At 36.8% G+C, this 26,182-nt stretch overlaps 1 protein-coding gene across 2 annotated transcripts; it reads right to left on the bottom strand.

Moving 5' to 3' along the window:
- LOC136854666 (uncharacterized) lies at positions 1–23,211 on the bottom strand. Of its 2 annotated transcripts, none has more exons than XM_067131255.1 (4): positions 22,951–23,211; positions 6,595–6,994; positions 3,217–3,315; positions 1–3,054 (listed from the first exon to the last, which is right to left on the bottom strand). In XM_067131255.1, exons 2-4 carry the CDS (start codon positions 6,870–6,872, stop codon positions 2,517–2,519), a joined length of 915 nt encoding a protein of 304 aa, XP_066987356.1. In that variant the 5' UTR covers positions 6,873–6,994; positions 22,951–23,211; the 3' UTR covers positions 1–2,516. The 2 variants fall into 2 exon arrangements, with proteins under 2 accessions (XP_066987356.1, XP_066987357.1); XM_067131256.1 differs by having other exon boundaries at positions 6,595–6,792; positions 22,951–23,197.
- Between the last annotated feature and the right edge of the window lie 2,971 nt (positions 23,212–26,182).

The following is a 26,182-nucleotide window of genomic DNA, read 5'->3' as shown; positions in this document are numbered from 1 at the left end:
TTCCCGTGTTGATGGTTTATTACAGAAGCGTCTTAATCCTATGGTGGGTACAGGGCAACTGACGTTCGCGCCAAAATCTTGGCGCGGACGGAGTTAGGTAATGCGTTGCTTACCATAGACATAACAACATTCCATTCAGTAGTATTACTGATATCAGCAACATGATACACACTTATCTTACAGACTACTATATCTACAGTTATTGATGCATTACAATCACGGGAAAATAATCCTATTGCTGCTACTATGGTCTCTGAACTCAATAAAATTATAAAGATTTACCTGACTGTTCCAGCACCCACAGCCACATCAGAAAGTTTCTCAACTCTTCGTAGGATCAAAACTTATCTTCTCTCCACTGTGTCAAAATAGACTAAATAACATCTTATTCCTACATGCCCATAAAGGGTTATCAGATGATCTAAATACACAGCAGATTGCCACAGATTTTATCAATAAGAGCAGTACTAGACTTCAGTTCTTTGGACAGTTCACCTGATTAGTCCTTAGCTCTACATATGCGTAAGTTATTTTGGGCAATAATGATCATTGCTGAAACAACTTAGAGAACTGCATATATCATTGTATTAGGACTAGAGATATTGCACATATCATTGTATTAGGACAACCTATTAATAATTATACTTGCTGCGGCAAATATTGTCTTTTTCTTTCTTAATCATGCATTTACTTTCTATATCTTGGTAACTTTATCTTGTCCCTTGCCTCCCCGCTTTTTAGAAGGTTCCTACGCCCCTGATTTGTAGGCATTTATATAAAACTCTCTCAATGCTCTGCGTGAAAATGTTTCTGCGCGTGTGCATACCCTATTTGTATGTGTTGGTATCAAATGTAGAAATATAAGCATAGGTTATTCATTTTATTGGAAGTATACATTGTTTTCAACGAAAATCTGGTGCAAAATCTTTAATAAAAAAAATGATGCACAAAACCATTTACATTTAGTAATACTCTTTAGCACAGAACTAGTGAGCATACGTGCATGAAGAGTGCTTGAACGTATGTTGTTAAATAAATTTCAATTTTCCTTTAAAACTAATTGCGTTGTGCGTGAATAAAAACCACTGATGGGAAATATGACCGCCAACGATTCTGCAGTTTGGCTAGCAGAAGGGGGACATTAATTTGTCCCACGTGTGACTCATATAATGGATGTGTACGCGACAACAGGTTTTATATAAAGCTTATTTTTAAGCTGCGTCAGTAATAATGACATGAAGAGACCTGAGTGGCTCTATTCCAGCTGTTTTCGGGGATGAATATAGAAAATGCGTGGGCGAGGCAGGGAGGCTGCTATGAGGAAGAAATGCGCCGTGCGGATCAAACTGAGGAAAAGAACTCGCTGATAATGAAGTCCACATAGGCTTCAGGTCATTTCATTTAGAAGAAAAGTGAGGTTGCCTATGCATTCTAGCAATGGTCTTTTTTTTTTTTTTTACTTTGCTAGTGGAAGTAGCAGATGATGCCTTAACGAGCTGTTGTGGAAAAAAAAAAATTCAACCAAAAAAAGTGATCAGTAATGTTTATAGCGAGGAAGATGATGTGGTCCATGGATCAGCCGACCAATATTCCTAATCCATTCCCAAAGTCAGGAAGCAAAAAAGTCTGACTTTGAAGAAACCTGTTGCAGATGAGACTGACAGCCTCTGCTTAAACGTGATCCTGGAATTCAAAGGGCCATCAACCACGAAAAAAAAAAAAAAAATGCACAGGTACCTCGAATTTTGCATCAGCTATATGAGACAGAGAATACAGGATTCTGGCCATAGGGTGAATTCGAGAAGTTGCAAAGCCTTGGATGTAGAAATAAGGTGAGCAGTCCCAAATACTAATCGTGGTCAGTAATGGAGATATCTTGAATTGTGTCAGACAGAAAAACTGTCTAAATTAGAGAACTGATAAATGAAGAGAGTGAATATGATGTGTGACCTTTATGGACTGTGCGGTGGAATCTTTGAACGTCTGTGTAAATACTCGTCAGTGAAATGTGGTTTGCGTCTTGCAAGGTTCCTGTAGAAAAGTTGTACCTGATCAAGAAAACTGCAACATTACTAGAAAATAGAAAAGTGATCATAATTTTTGTTAGTCCTGTGAATGACAGTAACAGTGTTTGTAGGATCATAGGAAGTTTTTAAAGATAAGTGACGAATGAAATGATTGCATTAATATGTTTGCTTTACCATACATGAGGCTACAGTCCCATCAGAGAACTACTTTGTTTATAGTAGTTTGCAAGAGCTGTATACAGGTAGTACTCCTTAAAAATCAAGCACTTGCTAAGTGCTGCATTGTGGATTATGATTTAACCTAAAATTAATGCATAATACGAACACGCTGACGTTTGGCACATCACTTAACAAAACCCTTTTGTACTTGTGAAGAATGTTTTTTCCCTTCTATTAAAAACCACAGGCATGTTTTCTCTCTTGAAATCCCTTTATGAAAATATTGTCACTTGCCTGATCCTGCTTCACGAAGCAAACTGAAATATGTTCCTAGCATTCGCCGCATGGGCAAATATTGAGCATGCCCGTAGGCATGAGTAGATCCTGTAAAGCTTTAACTTCCTCATAATAATGTTTAACAAAGTTGAATTTGGAATGAAGATTATCAACATATTCCTTGATTCTCTCACTGTTTCGATCATACAGTGCTGGGCCATAGGAATAAACCACAGGTTTCAGATTGGAGAGGAACTCCCTCTCGACTTCTTGGGGCGTAAACTCTTCTAAATAGAGAGGCACTATTAAACGATCTTGAGTAAGCACGCTCGGAAATGTCAATGAAAGGATCTCATCTCTACACAAGGCCCTTGACAAAAAGACGAGGACTGTTGTGGCTGATTGTATGAGTTGCTGCCAAACAGCGAGTCTCTGTGACCCTATGACTACATTCCAACGCCCTTTGATGACTGGACTGCCACTGCTATCTTCTAACAGCTTCCTGACCACTGCAGCCATTTCTTCGTCTTCTTCTGCGTTTATTAGAAGATAATGACATCGCTCCACATGCTTCTCGTACAGAGTTTTGGCCCTGTGAGAAAAGAATCAATTGCAATTCACAGATCTTCTGGGGATAGTTATAACTAAAAGTATCACAGTCATTACCTCTTTTAACAAGGGGTTCATTGCGTTTCCCTAAATACCATAAACAACTGTCAAACCGACTACTGTTTTGTTGATTCAGAATACATACCTCGAAAGTCCATATTTATTTATAAGTGAAAACTTCAAGTCATCCCTTATTTTTATCAATCTTGCACTTGACAGGGAGTCTGACAGAACACTGCTGGAGCTGTAGAAAAATAAATCAAAGGTGAAAATATAATATGTCAACAAATGCATGAAATAACATTAAATCATTTTCAAGGTCATAAACTTTGAGTCTGTCTACTTCAAGTATTATGTTGACGACAGAGTGGTTTTTAAGAGATAAGATAGTTCCAGAATTTGAATAAACTCTTTAAATGGCCTTTTCTATATTCCATTTTCTATTGATAATGCAGAAATAGTTGTGTAATCATTTGGTGTATACACTGGCGTAACCATGGCACTTTACAGTCAACAGGGTTTGCTGGCACAGTGTCCAGAGTGATTCTTGTAAATCAGTCATATAGGGAAAGGAAGCAGAAGAACCAGAAAAGTCAATTCCTCATGAGGACTATTTTCTCTCTTACATGGATTAATTTGAGTCTAATCTAACTCTGCATGAAAGTTACTTATTGATTGCATATGATTTATTGGCAGGAGCTTATCAGGATGAAATTAATATTTCTTGGTCAGGGGAATTTGGTCAATGGGATTAGTTGTTTTTGTGAAAATGAAAAAACCAATATTTGTGTCATATGTAGCCACCGTCATTTTCCAAGACATATGTTCCAATATTAATCTCTTAAATCTCCAATATGGCTTCTGCGAGTTAAGGTCTGTTTGGAGCCTCCTTTCCCGTCAGGGATTAATGTGCCTTTTCACTGGTCTGTTTATCTCCAAGACACCTTACTATCTGACAAAACCTCCCTTAGTTTTAGTGATGTTTCTCAATAGTACGTCTTCTCGCCTAAGCTTTGCTCTATCTATGTGAATGATCCTATGTCTAACTCTTCTGTTATTTACCCTCTTGATGAGTCTTCTTCCTTCATCTCCAGCCCTCTCATATGTTCGCCCTCAGTCCTGAATTCTTCTTCCACCATCTGTTGACTCCCATCCTGTGATCATCTCTGAATGAGAACTCCATAAATCTGTTTAATTCAGTGCCTCCACAACAAAGTTGCTCCCCATTTATTTTCTTCTTTACTATCCGGTTTTGTAATTTGTTTGATTAAAATGAATTAAACCTCTCTACTAGTAACAGTTGAATGTTCCCACTATTTATATTCTGATTTAGAGATTAAATCACAAAATCTTTGTCTAAAATTATTAGGGGTTTTGTTTAAATATGTAAGTTCAGTTTCTACCTCGATTAATGAAACTTCAAGTCAATCTTATCCATTGCTCCATTGCTCTCCTGGTTTTTAGTGCTTCATATATTATCGTATTTCCTGAATTTGATGAAAAGAATAAAGAGGATGAATGGAAAAGAGATGATACTGATGTGCCATCCATGAAAGTCTCGTAACTTGGACCCTTCCAGGTTTCCATAGATCTATTGCCTAAGCCTGTACACTAATGGCCTCAATGTGATGGTCGTAGGTTTCGAACGGGGGACAATAATAACCAACTGGTCCCGCTGAGGCGACCAACTTGCCCCCACATCATGAGCAGTAATGCTCAGTGGGTGCATACAGACGGACCCTCCCCAGAGAGGGCCCCTCTACTTCCACAGGGGCTTGGCTTTAGTTGTGATCTTGTCATACTCAGCACAGTCTACACAACAGTCGCTGCCATAGTCAAGCTTCATCTGTGAAGACACTTTCACAGCCTCGGCCGCTTCATACACTTACAAAGAAGACTCATCAGCTGAGTGCTGAACACTTCCGTACAAAGAAGACTCATCAGCTGAATGCTGAACCTCCCCCATGCTTGGCAGTTTTCACCTTTTACAAAGAAGACTCATCAGCTGAATGCTGAACCTCCCCCATGCTTGGCAGTTTTCACCTTTTACAAAGAAGACTCATCAGCTGAATGCTGAACCTCCCCCATGCCTGGCAGTTTTCACAGCTTGCTGAACCTTTTTCACCTTTACAAAGAAGACTCATCAGCTGAATGCTGAACCTCCCCAAAGAAGACTCATCAGCTGAATGCTGAACCTCCCCATGCTTGGCAGTTTTCACCTTTACAAAGAAGACTCATCAGCTGAATGCTGAACCTCCCCATGCTTTTCACCTTTACAAAGAAGCTCAGTTTTCACCTTTTACAAAGAAGACTCATCAGCTGAATGCTGAACCTCCCCCATGCCTGGCAGTTTTCACCTTTTACAAAGAAGACTCATCAGCTGAATGCTGAACCTCCCCATGCCTGGAAGACTCAGTTTTTTTCACCTTTTACAAAGAAGACTCATCAGCTGAATGCTGAACCTCCCCCGTGCTTGGCAGTTTCACCTTTTACAAAGATCAGCTGAATGCTGAACCTCCCCATGCTTGGCAGTTTTCACCTTTACAAAGAAGACTCATCAGCTGAATGCTGAACCTCCCCTCATGCCTGGCAGTTTTCACCTTTACAAAGAAGACTCATCAGCTGAATTTTCACCTTTACAAAGAAGCTGAACCTCCCCATGCCTGGCAGTTTTCACCTTTTACAAAGAAGACTCATCAGCTGAATGCTGAACCTCCCCCATGCTTGGCAGTTTTCACCTTTATTTTGCAGGCACTCTCACGCTTCTTGGATACTGAGGGAATGCATTTCCATAAGCTCTTTCACGCCACCTACTCATTCATCTCTGGGTCTAATGAATTATGCTCTATTCACCAGTGATATCATCAAGATGTTAAGCTGCTGGGAGCAATTAAAAGTTTTTTCGATGAAAGTGAAATGTGCGCTACTGTAAAGGCTGGTCTGAGACAAGCCTGTGTTACATTATTTGTTTTTCTTTATTTGAGAGTCTTAGATTCTCGGTTTGTCATTTGAATTAGTTGGTGGGATGTTGTTCTTTTTGTATTTATAATGCACAGAAAAGCCAGTTCTTTCGAACTTGCTCACTGGAAACAAAATACCATTCCGTAACTACAGAGTTCCTTTTACTAATATTGAAGGGGGTATCTTGATTCAGCGATGACGTAATAATTCACTGGTGATTTAAAACCATTCATGTGTCCTTATTAATAGTTTTTCTTTCGACAGCAATGAATTGTTAATAAATAATCTCGATTCTCCATTAAACTCAAGTTATTCTTGCAGTTAATTTAGTCATTCACAGTTATAATGATTTCATTTTGACATGGAGTTTTTCTCCTTAATGAGTCAGCCACTACATTGAGAGAAAAGGTTATGCGTAATTTTACGAAGACTTAAAGAAGCTAAAATTTCCATCAGCTAAACTACAGTGTATACTTACTTCAATCAAACTTTCGAATTCAATTGTAAGTTAAGAAACCTTAAAACTAAAGTGAAAACATGATTGCTTTTAAATAAAACTTACTTATCTGAGCTCGGGTTACTCTGACCAGCGGCTCCTACCGGTAGGCAGTCTGTTGAAGGGAGTCTCATTCCCCCTAAATCTTCCTCGAGCTGGGAGATGGAGACGTAAAACACAGGAGCTGATCTACTGCGTTCATCCTGGGGAAGGGTGGGCGTCTTGTCGCGAGCAATCAGTGGGTACGTGTGGCGAACATACAGTCTTGGAAGAGATTTAAGAGTATGGTAATGCCGTAGGCGGTCCTTAAACATTGTATTTGTACAATCCGTAATGTGGCTCATGGGCAATATTCCTGCGTAATGCAATAGTTTATCATTTCGAGAATGTCATGCTGCACTTTCGCAAACGTTCGGGATTCGAAAAAGTGCAAGTCTGCTGTTAGCATGAAGTCCTTTACTGAATCCTGGAAATATAAATGTAAAATTTTGAAATAGATGAATGACTGGTAACTTACCTGCATGAGTTTACCATTCAATATGTGCAGTAAAAATATAAGTCATTCAAATGCGTCTGTGTGAACGCAACTTTGTGTCAGAAGAAATCAAGAACATGAGATGGAAAGACGAAGCTGAATAATTAGATGTTTCTTAACTGACATATGATCAAATATAGACATAAGAGGATTAAATGAGAACTGGCTTGATAAAAAAAAAATTAGAGAAGACAAATCACTTTTAAATCACCAGCTTCGCTTAAGGAGCAACTTCTATCAATTCCTTTATCCAAAAATACAAGGCTCGCATAAAGATTAAGGAACAGGAGAGAAATATGAAGAAACAGAAAGAGAACGGTTATGATAAATCCAGAGGTACCAAAAACTTACGAGTCCTAACAAGCCGCTATCTTACAGAACCGCCATCTAGCTAGGCTCTTACACACACTCTTGCAGTTCCTGGTTCTTACTAGTTTTTACAACTCTCCTACCACTGTCATTCTTCCACATTTGGGTCCTCCTCTACTTTCTACCGGGTCTTTTGAAATATACACCATTTCGCTAATATATCTGTAGGATACGTTTCGATAATGTTCTGCCGACTGGTAAGGAGTTGCAACCTGCAACCGCGGTTGCGAGTCAGTCGACTCTTTGGTCTCGTACAATAAACTTCATTGTAGGATGTCGTCTCATTGCAAACCCAACAGTATCTCTCCATTTCTCACCCTTTCATCAGTAAGCGCTCTCCTTTTTCCTTACCCTTTCCCCTAATACATCCTACCTCATTGGCCTTACTCTTCACCAATACATCCCCTTCCTTTCTCTTTCCCTTTCACCAAATTATCCTTTCCCATTCCCCTCTACCTGGCTAAAATACTACCTGATTTCATCGGTCTACAAATACAAACAAATGAATAAGTAAACAAACAAGCAAGTCAATAAATGAAAGATTGAAAGGCAAGGAACGTATTTATCTCGCAGTACTATTGCCGCAAACCAGTCTCGATACAAAATTTGTTTCTTAGATGAATCATGTAACTTTTAATCCACCATCCACACCAGACATGATCACTATTATAATTCCTACATCACTCTGCCAACTCTGTCATCAGCCTCTGCCATCATGTGTCACACTATAAACGACAATGTCATAAATGATCCCAATCATCCATACAGATATTTCAGGATGGTTTATTGATCTTAAAGAGAGTGTAGAATTTAAATGTACGTTTTGTTAATTATACAGTATCCTTTTTTAATGTTCTTCCCTCTCGCGGTTACTGATTGGTCTCGTTGGGCGAGTCGGTAGAGTTGTCGGCTATCACTCGCTAGGCCCGAGTTCGATTCTCCGGTCGGCTGATGAGGAATCAGAGGAGTTCATTTTTGGTGATAGAAATTCATTTCTCGGTATAACGTGGTTCGGATTCCACAATAAGCTGTAGGTCCCGTTGCTAGGTAACCAGTTGGTTCTTAGCCACGTAAAATAAGTCTAATCCTTCGGGCCAGCCCTAGGAGAGCTGTTAATCAGCTCAGTGGTATGGTTAAACTAAGGTATACTTAAATTTTTTCTTAATTTCTATGACGCTGTCTACCGGAAGAGTGTCCTTGTTTTTTACCGCAGGGATTCCGTAATTGCATCCTACTGACTCCGCTAACGCACCAGAGGTTTCTCCGTTTTCATCAGACAACTAGTAACATGCATGCACATTATATTTCTCCTTGAAAATATTCCTGAAGACTACATGAAAAACGGAACTGATTGTTTAGAATTTTTCTGTATCACTTAACACTGGAATCTAACAAATCAACATGGTCCCAGTATTTGCAATGAAGCAGAGCACTGCAAACCTCTCAGTCCTGTAGATATTACGAAAAGAAATAATAAATCACCTTTTAAAATTAGGCGTAATGAAACTATATTTGGGTTGAAACAAAGAAACAACATGACGCCAACCGCAATCACGAAAACGAAGGGTATTTGAGTAACAAATAGTTATGTTATTCCGCCATAATCGGTGAGAGTGATGAGAAATTATTTTCAGTTACTAAATCACATAAATATTTATAAGCTGAAAAAGTAACCTGATCAGTGTCGCTAGCATATGTTTTCCCTTTCTTAATTTTACAGAACCAAAGTAGCCTTAAAACAATGCCCAAGTTCAACCAACACTCACGTCCAAAAATGAACACACGCTGAATCTTTAGATTATTTATTTGCAGCATTGCGGTTTTCCTTGTCTTCCTAGAATTGTACGCTCAGCTGAATTCAAGAATTCCGGAAACTTGTGTGATTAATCCGCTCTGTTGAGTTCACTTCCTTCGTAACAGCATCGCTCTTACCCGCAGAATTATTATGTTCACAACATTTCAGACTGAACGAACTCCAGACAAGTGCGCATTAGCCTTGAGGTCTCTTGCTGACTATAGTTGGTACCAATCTCGAAACCTTTGCACTCTTGACAGAACGAGAAGACCAGCATTCAGCAGTTGACAGAATGTTTAATAAATTTAGGAAGGAGGGGTGTTACCGGTCTTATGTGTGAACCACTCACCCACAAAAAAACTGCTAACAAGATAAATGAGCTGCACAAAAGAACCATGCAAAAATATGTCAAAGATTCCATTCAGCACTATAAAAAGGGCATATTCTGCATAGTCGAGATGCAGTTTTTATTAATTTGGAATTTAGTGAAGGAAAGTCAACCGATGGGCAGAAAAACAAGATTTGAAAGTCAAATGGACTGAAATTGCATACGATAGTAAGATACGTATTAATCTAATAAGATCTGTATGGTGATTCGGACAAAAAGCAAGGTGTGATAATCATGTTATATCTCCAAGATTTTGTCGATGTGAGAATGAAGCCTAAAAAGAGTATTAGGAGTCAGAAGGCAGGATAGCGTGAGAGAAGATGACATAAAGGAAATTGCGGAGGTTCAAAGGTATAATGAAGAGAATTTAGACACGGATTGGATATATCCGTCACATCACTGACACACTGAGGACACCAGAAAAGTTGGAAGAACGTCACCTGCTTGGAGGAGGATTATGAGAATGGATATGAAGGGAGATTTCTGATACACACACACATATGTATATACACATATAATATATATATGTGTGTGTGTTTTCTATGTGGGTATAGAATTTCCAGGTTTTCTATGACTGACAATTAATGACTCTAAAGAATATTTGCTTTGATTTCTTCGTTAAGGTTCACCACTCATCTCCCCCCCCCCCACATCCCATAGAAGAAAAAAAAACAGAAAAGGAAAGAAACGAGAAAAGTGGCGTACATTGTGGGAGACTAATTATCGTACTCAGGCACGTAAGTCTCCTTGGGAACTCAAACAAGTTAATTAATCGTTTTCCCTTTTAATGGATTTTATAAGATATGGAACTATAAACTAACACGAGTGTTAGGTTTGAGATGCAGATATGCGAGTAAAACACGGCTTTCTTTAGACGCGAGGTCTAGACCTTGTTTAGGCGCATCTGATTCTCTGGAAATTTGAAGGGGAGAAAGAACCTTAAAGAGTGCTGTTATTCAGGCAATAGAAGTTGTCATGTTAAATTCAACAGTTATTTTAAGAAACTGTATAATATACTGATGAAATATGATATAATATGATTCTGTGTAAAATTACAAGTAGTAGTTCCAATGGTTGTGTTACAAAATAAATGTAAATATTTGTAAACTTGACTGTAAAAAAAGTGAGTGCAACGCATACGAATTGAAACAAATAATTTTGTCTAAAATAAATACATTGCCTAAGAGTAATAGTATACATATGTACTGTGATGGTTCAGTGAATGGTATCAAGGTTGGATGTGGTGTGGTTATAAGGAATATTATGAAAATGATGTGAGTATTGACGAGACACTGTCAAAAAGAATAGAAGATAAAACTTCTATTACTACCGCTGAATTACATGCCATTCATGGGGTTAACTTTAGTGGTAAACAAGATGAAAGACGTGTTTGTTTTCGTGGATTGCCAGAGTGCTCTTCTTGCTCTTAACTCTAGATTTCCAATTGACAAAAAGAATTGGTAAATAAGTGTAAAGAACTTGTGTATGTAATAGAAGAGCAAGGGTATTTTGTCAAGTTTTTCTGGGTGCCACCTCACGTTGGTATTCAGTTGAATGAGATGGCTGATAGTTTGGCAAAGGATGCTACAAACCAAAATAATATTGATATAGAAAGCACAATGGCTCTGAGCAGAATAAAGAAAGGGGTAAAAATAAAGAGGTCTTTGTGGGAAGCAGCTGAAATTCGAAAAATTTTAAATGATGGGAGTGTCAGTATGTGACACTATTTGGTCGTGTCCGAAAACAGCAAAGTTGTATATGGAAGGGCATTATCTAAACTAGATACTTTAATTATGAGATTACGTTTAGGATATAAATATTCTTGGGAATACATTAATGATGAAAACTCTAACAGTAAATTATGTGGTGAGTTACGGAAGCATACTTTACAACATTATGTTACGGAATGTAATAAATTATCAGAGTTTCGTGACCCCAGAATTGCTGATGTAACAAATCAAGTATGTTATTTTCTGAAAAATGAAGTTTGTTCCAAAATTATAAAGAAATTTCCTCATTTGTATTGGAATAAATAATTGTGAGCCATTTGCCTGTCCTTTAGTACGATTTTGTAATACTTGAATTTTGTTATATTTGCTCTGTATGACTTTTGCCTGTAGTAATTTTGCTATAGTATTATAAAAAATATGCATTATAGTTTGGCATTACCTTTTGTATAAATCGGGTCAAAATACTTCTCATGTAAAATATTTGCTTTTCATTATTATTTTTGTATATTTTTTTTCCTCATTCTTGGAATCCTTTGAATTTTGTTGGTGAGTATAGCAGCATGCTGCTACACTCCATTTGATGTATATATCAATAAACTTTTTGAGTTTGAATTTGAATTTGAATTTGAATTCTCTGGAAATTACCGATAATTGTTCACAGCTCCTTGGATCGGCCCAGACACACATACACACACTCACACACAGTTAGCAACCGTCCGAGGACTGACCAGACCCAACACTGGTTCTCTTAACTTGGCCGAACGGACGAGCAGTATATACTGTACTGTACATATATTGGGTCTGGTCAGTCCTCGGATAGGAAGGGGGATGGAAGAGGGAATGGGTGGGGGAGAGGAGGAGGAAGGGGCGATGGAAGGGGAAGGGTGATGGAAGCCCAAGAAACCTTCGGAATTCCTAGAAGCCTCCAGGATTCCCTGTGTGCATTCAAACACAAACAAGACAGTTTTATTATATATATATATATATATATATATATATATATATATATATATATATATATATATATATATATATATATATATATATATATATATATATATATATAGTATATATATATATATATATATATATATATATATATATATATATATATATATATATATATATATATATATATAAATAGTCAACACACAATCGCGTGTGGAACAGAAATAAATTTCTGACTCACATCAGGATCGAACCCAGGTCTTTCAATGGAAAGGCAAGGGCACTGACCACTAGGCCATACAAGTCATAAAAGAAGTTGGAACCTGAGGGCAACTGCACCCAAGGAATTACCTGGGCGAGCTAACTGCTTGCACACCAGCGTGTTTTCCCCAACTTCCCGACTCAGCAATGATCCAATTGACAGCATTTCATTCGAATTATCCCTTCGGAATGAATAAGATAGAAATAATACACAATCACTTGCGGAACAGAAATAAATTTCTGACTCACTATTATTATTATGTCTCATTATTAATTGTGTGGCACTCTTATTTATTCTTGTATCATTTCACTTGAGAGGTGACAAGAGCCCAGCGTTTATGGCTCTTTGTAACTGATCTTCTGATTTAATGTAAATGCATTCAATTAACTTAGACCTGGAATTTCCCTCCAGAGTCCTTCCATTTACTTAAATCGCAATTCCCTTAGCATTTATTTCTTGCACGAAGTGTTGGTTCCCAGTTAGATGTGTTAACTTCCAAGGTAAGAACTTGCAATCAAACCAACGCTTGTAGCCATCCCCCTTCCTCCTCCTCTCCCCCTCCCCTTTACCCTACTACTTCCCCTTACCTCCCTCTCCCTTTCCCCTTCCCCTCATCCTCCCCAAATTTTCAACATTAAGTGGGGTCACGAGAGGTCTGATACACGCACGCACGCACGCACACACACACACACACACACACACACACACACACACACACATATATATATATATATATATATATATATATATATATATATATATATATATATATATATATATATATATATATATATATATATATATATATATATATATATATATATATATATATATATATATATATATATATATGCTGGGTGTTTCAAAATTAGAGGCCCCCTCCACAGAACAAATGGAAAGTTATGAAGTTTTCTGCTATAGCCTATCTCCAAGTGCATTATTTTAAGTTTCTATTAAGCTATTTTTCATTTTACACTTCTTGTATTTTCAGACTGAGTGGCGGAGTTAGATACAGCCATGGCTAAGACTCACAGGAAATCAGATGGATTGACTGAATCCAGGCTATAACCTTCAGAGAGGCCAGGGATGCTGGCGCATCCTTCATTTCACGTTCCTGGATAGATAGATACATTAAAAGAGATGAGTCCTTTGTTAAAAGAAACTGGAGCAAAAGTCCATATGACTGTCATCGCGAAAAGAGTGAGAATCTTGGAAGGCCTGAAGTCCTTTCTCAGGAGTCAAAAGACATCATAGTTGAGGCAGTGGGTAGACCAAGAAAGTCTTTATGTAAATTGGCGCTTGAACTAGAAACAAAAAGGGGAAACAAGAGAAGTTATAGTGCTGTGTATCGTGAGCTGAGAAAATATGGTATCAAGCCATTTCATGTTATCAGCAAGCCCAGCATCACTCAGCAACAGAGAAAAGACCGTGCATGGTTTTGTGGTTCATTTCTTAAAGAGCTGACTTTCTCCATGTTGCTGCATCAGATGAATTCTTCATTTACAAAGTCAGGAAGCCAAATCATAAAAATGACATCATTTGGGCTTGCAAAGTTGGATGATATCAGCGATGACGTGTGCTATCGCCAAGTTGTGAAATTTCCTGAATGTTTGGGAATTTTTCTGTTTCACAGCCAAACGGTTAATGTGGATCATCAAAGGAAAAGGACAGTCATGGAATGGCGAATACTTCAGAGAAACTGTGCTTACTGGTGGAGTATTTCCTTTCCTCAACGATCCTGAAAATGTGTTATCTGTTGAAGAAGTCACATTTTTGCATGATAAGGCACCATGTTTCAAGGCTCTTCAAACACAGGAGCTGCTTCGAAACAGTGGTACTGATTTCTTCTCGTCAAGTGAATTTCCAGGTAGCTCCCATAACCTTAATGTGTGTGAAAACATTGGTAGTATCTTAAAGGATCCTGTTGAAGCACGCACAGTGAACTATGATGGTATACTAAGCCTCGACGACTTGCGAAGAGAGGCGACCGAAGTGCTCAGGGAAATGGAGTTTGAGTCTCAGCTTTTTTGTGATTTGCTGAAATCATACCCCTCAAGAATGCAGGCTGTGGTACAGGCAGATGGAGGCCACACAAAATATTAAATACTCAGAGAGAAACTTAAATAAATACCTGTTCTGAATTACTTTTGTTTTTGTCCATATCAATTTTAGTTTATGCTGTAGAGGGGGGCGCTCTAATTTCGAAACACTTATATATATATATATATATATATATATATATATATATATATATATATATATATATATATATATATATATATATATATATATATATATATATATAATATATTAAAAAAAGCCACAATAATATAATTGATAAATTGTATATTTTAAGACATAAAAATATACAGGAAATGGGATAAAAAAACGAGGAGCTTTCGACCGTTTGCGCAACGGTCCTCTTCAGCCAACTGAAGAGGACCGTTGCGCAAACGGTCGAAAGCTCCTCGTTTTTATCCCATTTCTTGTATATTTTTATGTCTTAAAATATACAATTTATCAATTATATTATTATTGGCTTTTTAATCATTATTTTCGATCACAATATAGTGATGCTCCACAATATATATATATATATATATATATATATATATATATATATATATATATATATATATATATATATATATATATATATATATATATATATGTAGAATGTACTGGTCACTTTTACCAGACACATATGTAATTCTAATAGCTACAATGCCCTCTTAATTCTCGAATTCTTCGCGCTTTTTTGATATGCTTGTAACTTACGAAGCCGAAATATCCAAACAGAAGAAGAAATTGAAGAGCCTGAAACACCGGTCGCGGAAAGCGAACCCGCATTTCCATATTCACAAGGAGGTCGCGTTGCCAAACTGGTCAGGTTGAACGCGACCTCCTCGTGAATATGGAAATGCGGGTTCACTTTCCGCGACCGGTGTTCACAGGCTGTTCAATTTCATTTTCCGTTTGGATATTTCGGCTTCATAGTTACAAGCATATCCGAAAAAAGCGAAGAATTGAGAAGTTAAGAGGGCATTGAGGGCATTAGTTACATATATTAGAATTACATATATATATATATATATATATATATATATATATATATATATATATATATATATATTTATATACATATACAAACGCACACACACACACACACATATATATATATATAGAAGACAGTTGAAGGAGAAATCACAGTACATCTCAGGTGGTCCTTAAAATAAATTTATTAGCGACGTTTCAAACGACAAAGATTTTCAAGCTGCTAAGACAAAAAGCAATAAAATTAACAAGAAAAGCGCTAGAATACAAATATAAGACATAATACATTATAAAAACGAGATGAAAACTAGTTACAGCAGAACCAGCCATCAGAGAAAGCTCACGTAAGGTCAAGAAACTGAGGAAGGCCGAACGTTTTCCCGAATTCTTACAGTACTGTATCCTCAACAAGCTTGCGCCTAATACTGTTAAATTTAAATTGTATAAGTCATCACTGTATCAAGCACACCTTTACTATGAAGCTACTCTCTCTTGATGGTTGGTTCTACTATGGTTAGTTTTAATTTCCGTCATTTATAATGCATTATGTTTTATATATCTATTTAATGCTTTTAATGTTGATTTTTTGCTTTTTTATCTTTGCAGCTTGAAAATGAAACCTTTGTGTTTTGAAACGTCGCCGATAAATGTATTTTAAGGACCACCTGAGATGTACTGTACTTTCTCCTTCAACCGCATTCTATTAAGTTCGAGTTACTAGTAACCACTATACCTTAGAACATTACACACACACACACACACACACACACACACACACATATATATATATATATATATATATATATATATATATATATATATATATATATATATATATATATATTAATATATGCTGTGGGACTTGACACACTAACGCTTTCGGCCGAAAGCGTTAGTGCTCACTGTAGTCCTGATGTCTGTGTGAGTTGTTTTGTATAACTATGGTTTTGTAATCTCCCCGTGTGTCTGTGTGAGTTGTTGTATAACTATGGTTTTGTGTTCAGATATGCGTATACCATAAAAGAGTTAGCGTAGGTAAAATGATTAAACGCTGTATGTCTTGAGACGCTGTATAGTTAGAGAGGATGTGAGTGGCGCTAAGAGAGAGAGAACCGTTGTTCGTTGTATAGGGACGCGTTTGTTTAGTCAGTTTCAAAACTTGCTGAGACTATCATCTTCTCCATTAGTGGACAAGGCACTATGGGCTGCGATCAAAAACATTGTGGGGTGGAAGATTCCATTACAAAGTTGCCTAATGTCGTTCAGGAATGTTATTAGAAGATGTTTTCCATTCTTATTATAATAACTAGAGATTCTCTTGTTCTGAAACTATGTAATGATAAATATTAGTGTTAACTGTAATTCCACTTTGTCTCTAATTATCATTTTAAAGAGTTTTAAAATAAAAACATCGTCTGGGACCTGTTCTTTCCACCCATAGACTGTGCCCTCTGCATCTAAAAGGGGCCCACACTCAGAGACCAAAAGGCGTTGTGGAAAGGAGCTGCGTTTTTCCGCTCCGCGTCTCTCTCTCTCTCTCTCTCTCTCGCTCGCTCGCTCTCGGGATTTTACGAATGTCCTGTTTTAACGTAATTGATATTTTGGTAGACGATGGTCACTCATATTCTTTAACTGTTTAATTCCTTAGTAAATGTGTCTGAGTTATCTGAACAGTGTATTTTATTAAGTGTGTGTGTAACGGCGCCTGGTTAAAGACACAAAGCATTTGGTACCAAGGTATTGTAAACATATATAATTGTGGGTTTCTAGTGCACTAAGAAAAATATTTAGAGTGGTTATATGTAAAGATACCTTTTCACTTTTAATATTTTTCGTGTTATATGTTTCATGCTTTATCTTTTGAAGAATTTTTCTTTTATACATATATGTGATGCGTTTGCTATTGCCTTAATTTTTGCTTTACATTTTTGATATTTAATCTTTTGCAGAGTATATTTCTGTGTCTTTTTGTATCCACATTTTTATATGATTGATTTATTTGCCTTATTTTGTTTAATACGTGGGAATTAATTTACTTACAGTATATTTCCTTTCAATCAAGTTTTGTTATTTAACAATTTAAATCTTTCTTGAATAATTTTTATGAATTAATAAATTAATTTCTGATTTAATTTTGACTGATGATTAATTCAGATTTAATCCAATTTTTCAAATAATAATAATTTCCTGAGACTGTTAAATGTCATGTATAATCTTTGAATTTAGAAATAAATTTTTGTATTTAAAATATTATATCAAAGTTTCATTCATTGACCCACCAGTAATTTTGATTTGAATTAGGGATAGAGTGGTAAGTGAGATGTTTTCCTTCAAGTAATTGAAGTGAGCTCGAACCAGGAAATGAAATAAATAGAAATACTTGAACTTTATAATGTTAATGGAGTGATGCCCTTAGATTTTACCTCACACCTGTTTAACGAACTTTATCTGCTTTCTTTCATGATTGATAAGTTTTATAAGGGATCACTGTTGCCTTTAGAGAAATCAGTCGTCTTTTATGTGTGATGAGGGTTCAGGTGTCTGGCTTTTGTGAGGTAACTATAATTGTTGAATAAATGGTAAGTTTGGTAATCAAATATTAAGCACTTAGATACCAGGTTTGATTTAAAGAACAGACACTGGACACTCCAGGGTCACCATATATAAATGGTGCACTAGACTGGACCATTTCCCCATATATAAATGGTGCCTTAGACTCCGGGACAAGCACTTAGATATCAGGTTTGATTTGAAGAACAGACACTGGACACTTCGTCACAATATATATATATATATATATATATATATATATATATATATATATATATATATATATATATATATATATATATATATATATATATATATATATATATATATATATATATATATATATATATATATATATATGTGTGTTTGTGTTTGCACACTTCAAAGAAACATCCTAATTTTGCCGCCGATGGTCTTTGACGCTACGCGATTTCAGTAAATCCAAACGAATAACCGGTGAAAAAGAGGTATTTTTTTTTTTCCTTAACTAATCCGGGATACCTAGCTTCGCCGGGGATTCCCAGCGACTTGGTAGACCCCCAGAAGAGGATGCGGGTGTTCCCCAGGTTGAGGTGTTACGAGTCCGACTCAAGTAGCAGCATATCATTGATGTCTGGTAGATGTCTGCCAACTGCTTAGGAAGAAGTAGGAGAAAACTCTAGCCCATACGACCCTGATGCACATACGTTGTGAAGTCTTTTTAGCAACAAAAAAAAAAAAAAATAAATAAATAAATGAAAAATAAGAAAAATAAAAATAAATAACAATAAATAAATAAATATTTCTTTATTTATTGCTAAAAGGCCTTCACAGCATATGTACTTGAGGTCGTGTGGTCTACAGATACTATTTCGAAAAGTTTTCTTATTCTTCTTCTCTTAATTCTTTTTAGCAAAAAATATAGGTAAATAAATAATTAAATAAATATTCCCCGATGCACTATGTCGTACTCCAAATACATCAAGATGCTAATTACCAGGAGGAAAGTAGAGCAAAGAAAAGAAAAACAAGGCAGTCTGGACTCTCTTACCGACTGGAACCCGCCAGAAATTTACTCCCATTATGATTTTCAACAACTGATACAAAATTAGACACTAAATTACAGTTGACCATAAACGTTGCACCTTCAGTAATCTCTAGTAACCTCATTGTATATAGTAGTATATATGTATATATATATATATATATATATATATATATATATATATATATATATATATATATATATATATATTCTTATGCTGTGGTTTTCGTAATGCAGTAATCTCCCCGTGTTTATGTGTGAGTTGTAGTATAACTATGATTTTGTGTTCAGATACGCATATATCGTAAAAGAGTTAGCGTAGGTAAAATGATTGCACTCTGTGTAGTTTATAAGAAGGGACTTATGCGTGGGGAGAGAGAGAGACTGAGAGCCCTTGTTCACTGTGTAGAGGCTCAATTTGTTAGTCAATTTTCAAAACTGCTGAAGTAATGCATTTCACTGGGACTCGATCAAAACACTGTGGTTAGACCTACCACGTAGATTGACGCCCATACAGAGGAGTCGAGATTCAGAGACCAAAAAGCGTTGTGGAAAGGAGCTGCGTTTTTCCGCTCCGCGTCTCTCTCTCTCTCTCTCTCTCTCTCGCTCGCTCGCTCTCGGGATTTTACGAATGTCCTGTTTTAACGTAATTGATATTTTGGTAGACGATGGTCACTCATATTCTTTAACTGTTTAATTCCTTAGTAAATGTGTCCGAGTTATCTGAACAGTGTATTTTATTAAGTGTGTGTGTAACGGCGCCTGGTTAAAGACACGAAGCATTTGGTACCAAGGTATTGTAAAATAATTATGGGTTCTCAGTGCACTGAAAATAATATCTGCAGTGGTTATATGTAAAGATACCTTTTCACTTTTTTAATATTTTTTCGTGTTATATGTTTTATGCTTTATCTTTTGAAGAATTTTTCTTTTATACATATATGTGATGTGTTTGCTATTGCCTTAATTTTTGCTTTACATTTTTTGATATTTAATCTTTTGCAGAGTATATTTCTGTGTCTTTTGTATCCACATTTTTATATGATTGATTTATTTGCCTTATTTTGTTTAACACGTGGGAATTAATTTACTTACAGTATATTTCCTCTCAATCAAGTTTTGTTATTTAACAATTTAAATCTTTCTTGAATAAATTTTGATGAATTAATAAATTAATTTCTGATTTAATTTTGACTGATGATTAATTCAGATTTAATCCAATTTTGTTTTGTTTCGAGTAATAATAGATTTCCTGAGACTGTTAAATGTCATGTATAATCTTTGAATTTAGAAATAAATTTTTGTATTTAAAATATTATATCAGAGTTTCATTCATTGACCCACCAGTAATTTTGATTTGAATTAGAGATAGAGTGGTAAGTGAGATGTTTTCCTTCAAGTAATTGAAGTGAGCTCGAACCAGGGAAATGAAATAAATGGAAATATTTGAACTTTTATAACATTAATGGAGTGATGCCCTTAGATTTTACCTCACACCTGTTTAACGAACTTTATCTGCTTTCTTTCATGATTGATAAGTTTTATAAGGGATCACTGTTGCCTTTAGAGAAATCAGTCGTCTTTTATGTGTGATGAGGGTTCAGGTGTCTGGCTTTTTTGTGAGGTAACTATAATTGTTGAATAAATGGTAAGTTTGGTAATCAAATATCAAGCACTTAGATACCAGGTTTGATTTAAAGAACAAACACTGGACACTCCAGGGTCACCATATATAAATGGTGCACTAGACTGACCATTTCCCCATATATAAATGGTGCCTTAGACTCCGGAACAAGCACTTAGATATCAGGTTTGATTTGAAGAACAGACACTGGACACTTCTGTCACAATATATATATATATATATATATATATATATATATATATATATATATATATATATATATATATATATATATATATATATATATATTCACATACAAAACTCACACGATTAGCGTAGCAGAAATGTTCGACAGAGCCATTCGTTCATTCATTCATTTACAATGGGAAAATGAAATGTTGAGAATTCCACCTATGGTCATAATATTTGGAAAATCCAATACCTTGGTTAGTCATCAGGATTACAACACAGCAGCCTCATACTTTTATCAAAGGAGGACGTGATAAAAATTAGATGTGGTGGGGATTTGTGGGACGTCGAATGACAATGATTGTGTTCCGGATGATGGTGATGGCAATGAGAACTCAGTGAAAGCTGTGAAAGTATGAGTTTGTATTTGAAAGTAAATGTTTGCGTAAGAAGTTTACGAAAATTTCTCACCATTGACAAAATGCCGTTAAGTAAATGAAAAAGTAACAGAAAGTCAAGGCTGCCATAAAGGAGAATAAGACTCCTCTTGTGTTGTATGGAAACGAAATGTACATGACTAAAGGAAACGTGCAAAGGGAGTCAAGGAATCAAGACTGTAACTAATTAACCATCGTTTCTTCCCTCCTAACAACAGGGACTCTTTCTCCTCTTGCGCCTCTCTAAGTTTGTGGTCTGATTCAGTCTGCAAGACATGTTGTGCTCTATTTTGAATGAAAAAGTCTTCAATATTTTTTTTTAAACTAAGTTAAGTATATCTTAGTTTAATCAGACCACTGAACTGATTAACAGCTCTCCTAGGGCTGGCCCGAAGGATTAGACTTATCTTACGTGGCTAAGAACCAGTTGGTTACCTAGCAACGGGATCTACAGCTTATTGTGGGATCCGAACCACATTATAGCGAGAAATGAATTTCTGTCACCAGAAATAAATTCCTCTTATTCTTCATTGGCCGGTCCGAGATTAGAACTCGCGGCCAGCAGAGTGGTAGCTAAGAACGGAACCTACTCTCCCAACGAGGAACTTTTTAACTAACACTACCACTAAAATTTGAACAAATCAATACGCTTACAGGTAAAATACGAGAGGTCTCGGTCGTCGGCATTCAGAATTCCTTTTCAGTCACGTTCATTGATCTAATTCTGTAAGAATGATCTGGCATTCCCGATTTTTAACAGACATTTCGCAGTCTTTGTTGCCTCAGAAAGTTGAAGAAGGAAAAAGGACAGTCTTTACCACGAAATTTAAGAGGCGTCAGCAAAGAATAGGAATGAATTTGCTAGCAAACTGAGTAGTATTAAACATGCTACTAGAAGACGTTACGCTGTTTGCTACGGCAGTCTACCTACGTTACGAGCACAAACAGCTACGTCAAGTAAAGAAGAGTGCAGAGGATGTTTGTCGTTGCAGTATATTTTATGAAACAAACATGATAAACTCACTTTTCGTCTCTTCCACAAGTCAATATTAAGAATTGGCAAAATAAACTTGTCTGCTGACATAACTTGACCCGTGAGTGAGATAAGAGTCGGCACCTGAATACTCCATGTTTACAAGATTCTAGTGGGCATTAACGAACCGAATTTGTGTTGGTGCACTTGTTTCCATATTTTTCTTGTATCTGTATATTCATCGAGATTCTAAATAGTTTCTATGATGAGGGTGATTCTATTATCTATATATCAGAAATAATATTTTTAATCTTAAATTTGCAAAGGATTGCCTAGAAAAGTAAAAAAAAAAAAATATATGGAAAATAAGTATGCCTGAACATTGTCGATCATTTTGACATCTGAACTTGCAGTAATTTTTAAATTTAAGTTTCTTGTTTCACACATTAAAAAACTCAGTTCACACACACACACACACACTATATTTATATGCCTATGAGTACGCGCGCGTCCACATGTGTATGCACAGCAAATTTCTGCTTACCGAATAATAAATGCCGATGGTCTGCAGGTTAATTCGTTTTACGTATATGTTCTCTAACACATATCGACGGCCAAGGATATGATTTTCATGTTGGATACAACTAAAAATTGATAATTACAATATCACTGTTCATTCTTTATGCCTTGAGAGTAAGGACCAGTGATCACCATAATTTCACGTTCAGCTAAAATGATACGGTTTAGCAATGTTCACCCAAAACGATGGTACGGAACTTCACCTGATCAGTGTCAACAACAAACTGCAGAAGTCACAACCACAGACCCTCTCGTATCTCTTGAGTTGCCAAGTACCTACATAACTCTTATGTGACCAACTACCAGAAGATTTCATCCACCATAAATTCTGAGATTATATGCTGTATCCTATTCATAGTGTAGATAGTACATTTTAACTACTAATATTGGGAGCAATATACACACAGCCTTATTCACAATAATAATTGGAACTTCATAGAAAAAAATGTCTGTATTAATGTCTCTCTCCAAAATTATGGGACTATTTTGACATTTCGATAAATTTTTACTGTTTTGGAGGACAGATGAAATGTTGCACCAACAGGATTTATAGTTCTGGATCTGGGGAAAGAATTTGAACCAAATTTGAGAAGGGAGATTTTTTTTTCCAAAAAGTGTCTAAGTAAGGACCCTTTACTTTGCAGGACCCAGGATAATGAATTGCTTAGACCTTGAGGGGACTTGTCCTCTGTTAATACTTGACCAATTCGCATGGAAATTTGGTCGATTTGGTTTGGTTAAACGTTGTCTTACTGGTAAGGCTGCGATAACGTTTTGGTTTTTATTTACAAATTGTTAATACAAGATCTCTAGATAGTTTACAATAAACATTCAACATGAATGCCTTATTAACTTTTCGAATCATTGCACCCGGGTTGTTCCTAAGTTGCCTCCCAGCTAGAACCTCTTCTCCTTCTTTGTCTTCAGCTTTGCCCATTTCTGTTTGGGGTAGCTATTTCCTATTAGCCTTCTCCAACTTCCTCGTTCCAGTGCAACCTGCCGTCTTAAACCTTTCTCCCGCATGTCATTTGCTATTTTTTTCCTTGTATCCGAACTTTCGCTTTCCTCTTTTTCTCCTTCCATCCATCTACATACTCATAACCCTTTTACAGTCACGATCTTCTCTCCGCATAACATGGCCAGACCACTGTAAGTCTTCTTTCCTGGGCCTTCTTCGATACTTCCCCTACCTTAACTGTTCCTCTAATAAATTCATTGGTGATCATATCTCTCCTTGTGACTCCGCTCATCCACCTTATTCGTCGCCCACGTCTCTGCTCCGCAAACCGTCGCTGGTCTAACTACACGTTTATAAAACTTTGCTTTAACCTTTGCACCAATCCTCCTATTGCACAATATCCCTGACGACCTTCTCCAGTTCATCCAAGCACCTTGTATTCTGTGGTTGATTTCTGAGTCCATAGCTCCATTATCAGTCTCATGTGATCCTAGATATCTGAAAGTCTTGACTCTCTTGATGTCGGCCTGACCCAGCTTCACTGTTCCTTGTCTTCCTTCTCCTTCCATCCACAGATACTCAGTCTTTGCTCTCCTGATCTTCAGACCTCGATCTTCAAGTGCCTGTCTCCACCTTTCTACCTTCCGTTCAACTACTTATCTAGTCCTGTCTATCAACACTATGTTGACAGTGGACCTGGTGGATGACAAAATGGAAATTGTAGGAGAACCAAAACTCCTGAAATTTCCATGTCGTCCTCTACCAAAGTGAGAAAAAGACGACTTTTTCCTGGTTTTTGTGGTTTCCTAGAACTCCTCCACGGAACTCGTGCGTAATGGACTTCATTTATAAGGGAAACTGCACATCGTCCCTAGTGACCTCATACTTGCATATACTTTGCCGAAAAACATGTCAGAGATAGAGCATGACAGTTTATACGAAGTGCCAGACATACGTAAAAGAGTTGAGAAGGGGAGTGGCGGCCGGAAATAAGGAAATATTTGCCGAAGATAGGGCGCAGGAAAAACCTGAGCGGCGGAATTTCAGAAACCCTCAGACAAAAAAAGAAGAAAAGCCGTCGGACGTATTCGGAACTCTCATGCTATTAGTTCAACGGAATGTATATGTTACCGTAAATATGTGAAATCCAGGGTTTTCACGAAATTCCTAGGGAGTTTGTGAAATGAGCAACTCGCTTAGGAACATTTGATCCACAAGAGCTATTACTAAACACGGCGCAACAGTGATTCGTCTACACCATTTCGCCGTGTTTAGTACTAGCCCTTGGTAGGTCAAAGGTATTTCGCTGTGTTTAGTACTAACCCTTGGGGAGCAAATGTTCCTACGAGTTGCTCATTTCACAAATTCCCTGGGGATTTCGTGAAACCAGTGATTTCACATATTTACTGTAACATATATGCGACAATTCATTCATCTCCAGTTTCATAAGATAGTAGCTGAGTGTATGATGTAATGGGTACCAAATATTTCTTGGATTTTCTTGTGGCCGTTTTGATGAATATGATGCATAAGCTTTGGGCAATGCCTAGTGGGCTGCAGGCCAATTACCACTGGCAATGGTCTTGATATGTGCCAGTGATGAGTGACGCTGATATGCCTACGTCACATCACAATCAGTTTTATAATGCAAGTGCTCATGCATGCGATTGACTTGATTTCACAGATTTGCAATAAAAATGAGCTAAGTTAACTGCGGAACGTTGCCAGTATTGTTAACTGATTCCTTATATTCGTTTTTAAATATACTATGAATTTTCGACCAGGGAATGTCATTAGTGACCAACTTGGTCACCACCGGTGCACAACAGGGATCTTTCTGAGATAGTGACCCCCAAGGGTTTTAACCTTTGCGGCGTGTTGCACAGGCCCGTTGGGGATGACCGTAAAAACACAGACAAAAAACTGTAAATATCATAAAGATAAAGACCCCAAAGAAATATTAGTCCTAGAAAACGACCCGCAACTCTGCTGGGGGTCACTATCTAGGAAAGATCCCAGAGCAGAACTAAGGCAGAGGCGCCAAATAACGTGAGTAGCTTCAACTATAATATGTTTCGATTACCTTCTCGGCTTGCTCCTGACTCTGAAGTCTTTGCGCAAGAGTCATACAGAACATATCCTGCAAGATCAGCCAATTCACATTTTGCACTCACTGTTGAAGGAAGTGACTGTTGTCATTCATATGGTTAACTTACATTTATAACGTGTTGCATTCGTA

The sequence above is a fragment of the Macrobrachium rosenbergii genome, chromosome 29, assembly GCF_040412425.1.
Source record: "Macrobrachium rosenbergii isolate ZJJX-2024 chromosome 29, ASM4041242v1, whole genome shotgun sequence".
NCBI classification, from domain to species: domain Eukaryota; kingdom Metazoa; phylum Arthropoda; class Malacostraca; order Decapoda; family Palaemonidae; genus Macrobrachium; species Macrobrachium rosenbergii.
The sequence above is the reverse complement of the archived record's forward strand: the minus strand, read 5'-3'. Positions and strand labels throughout refer to the sequence as shown.

What these genes read in the sequence shown, in the direction of transcription:
- LOC136854666 (XM_067131255.1), bottom strand. Translation starts at nt 6,872, where the DNA reads ATGAGCCACATTACGGATTGTACAAATACAATGTTTAAGGACCGCCTA. An exon ending in AGTAACCCGAGCTCAGATAA is followed by an intron (nt 3,316 to 6,594) that starts GTAAGTTTTATT and finishes ATTTTTCTACAG; the next exon opens with CTCCAGCAGTGTTCTGTCAG. An exon ending in AATAAATATGGACTTTCGAG is followed by an intron (nt 3,055 to 3,216) that starts GTATGTATTCTG and finishes CTTTTCTCACAG; the next exon opens with GGCCAAAACTCTGTACGAGA.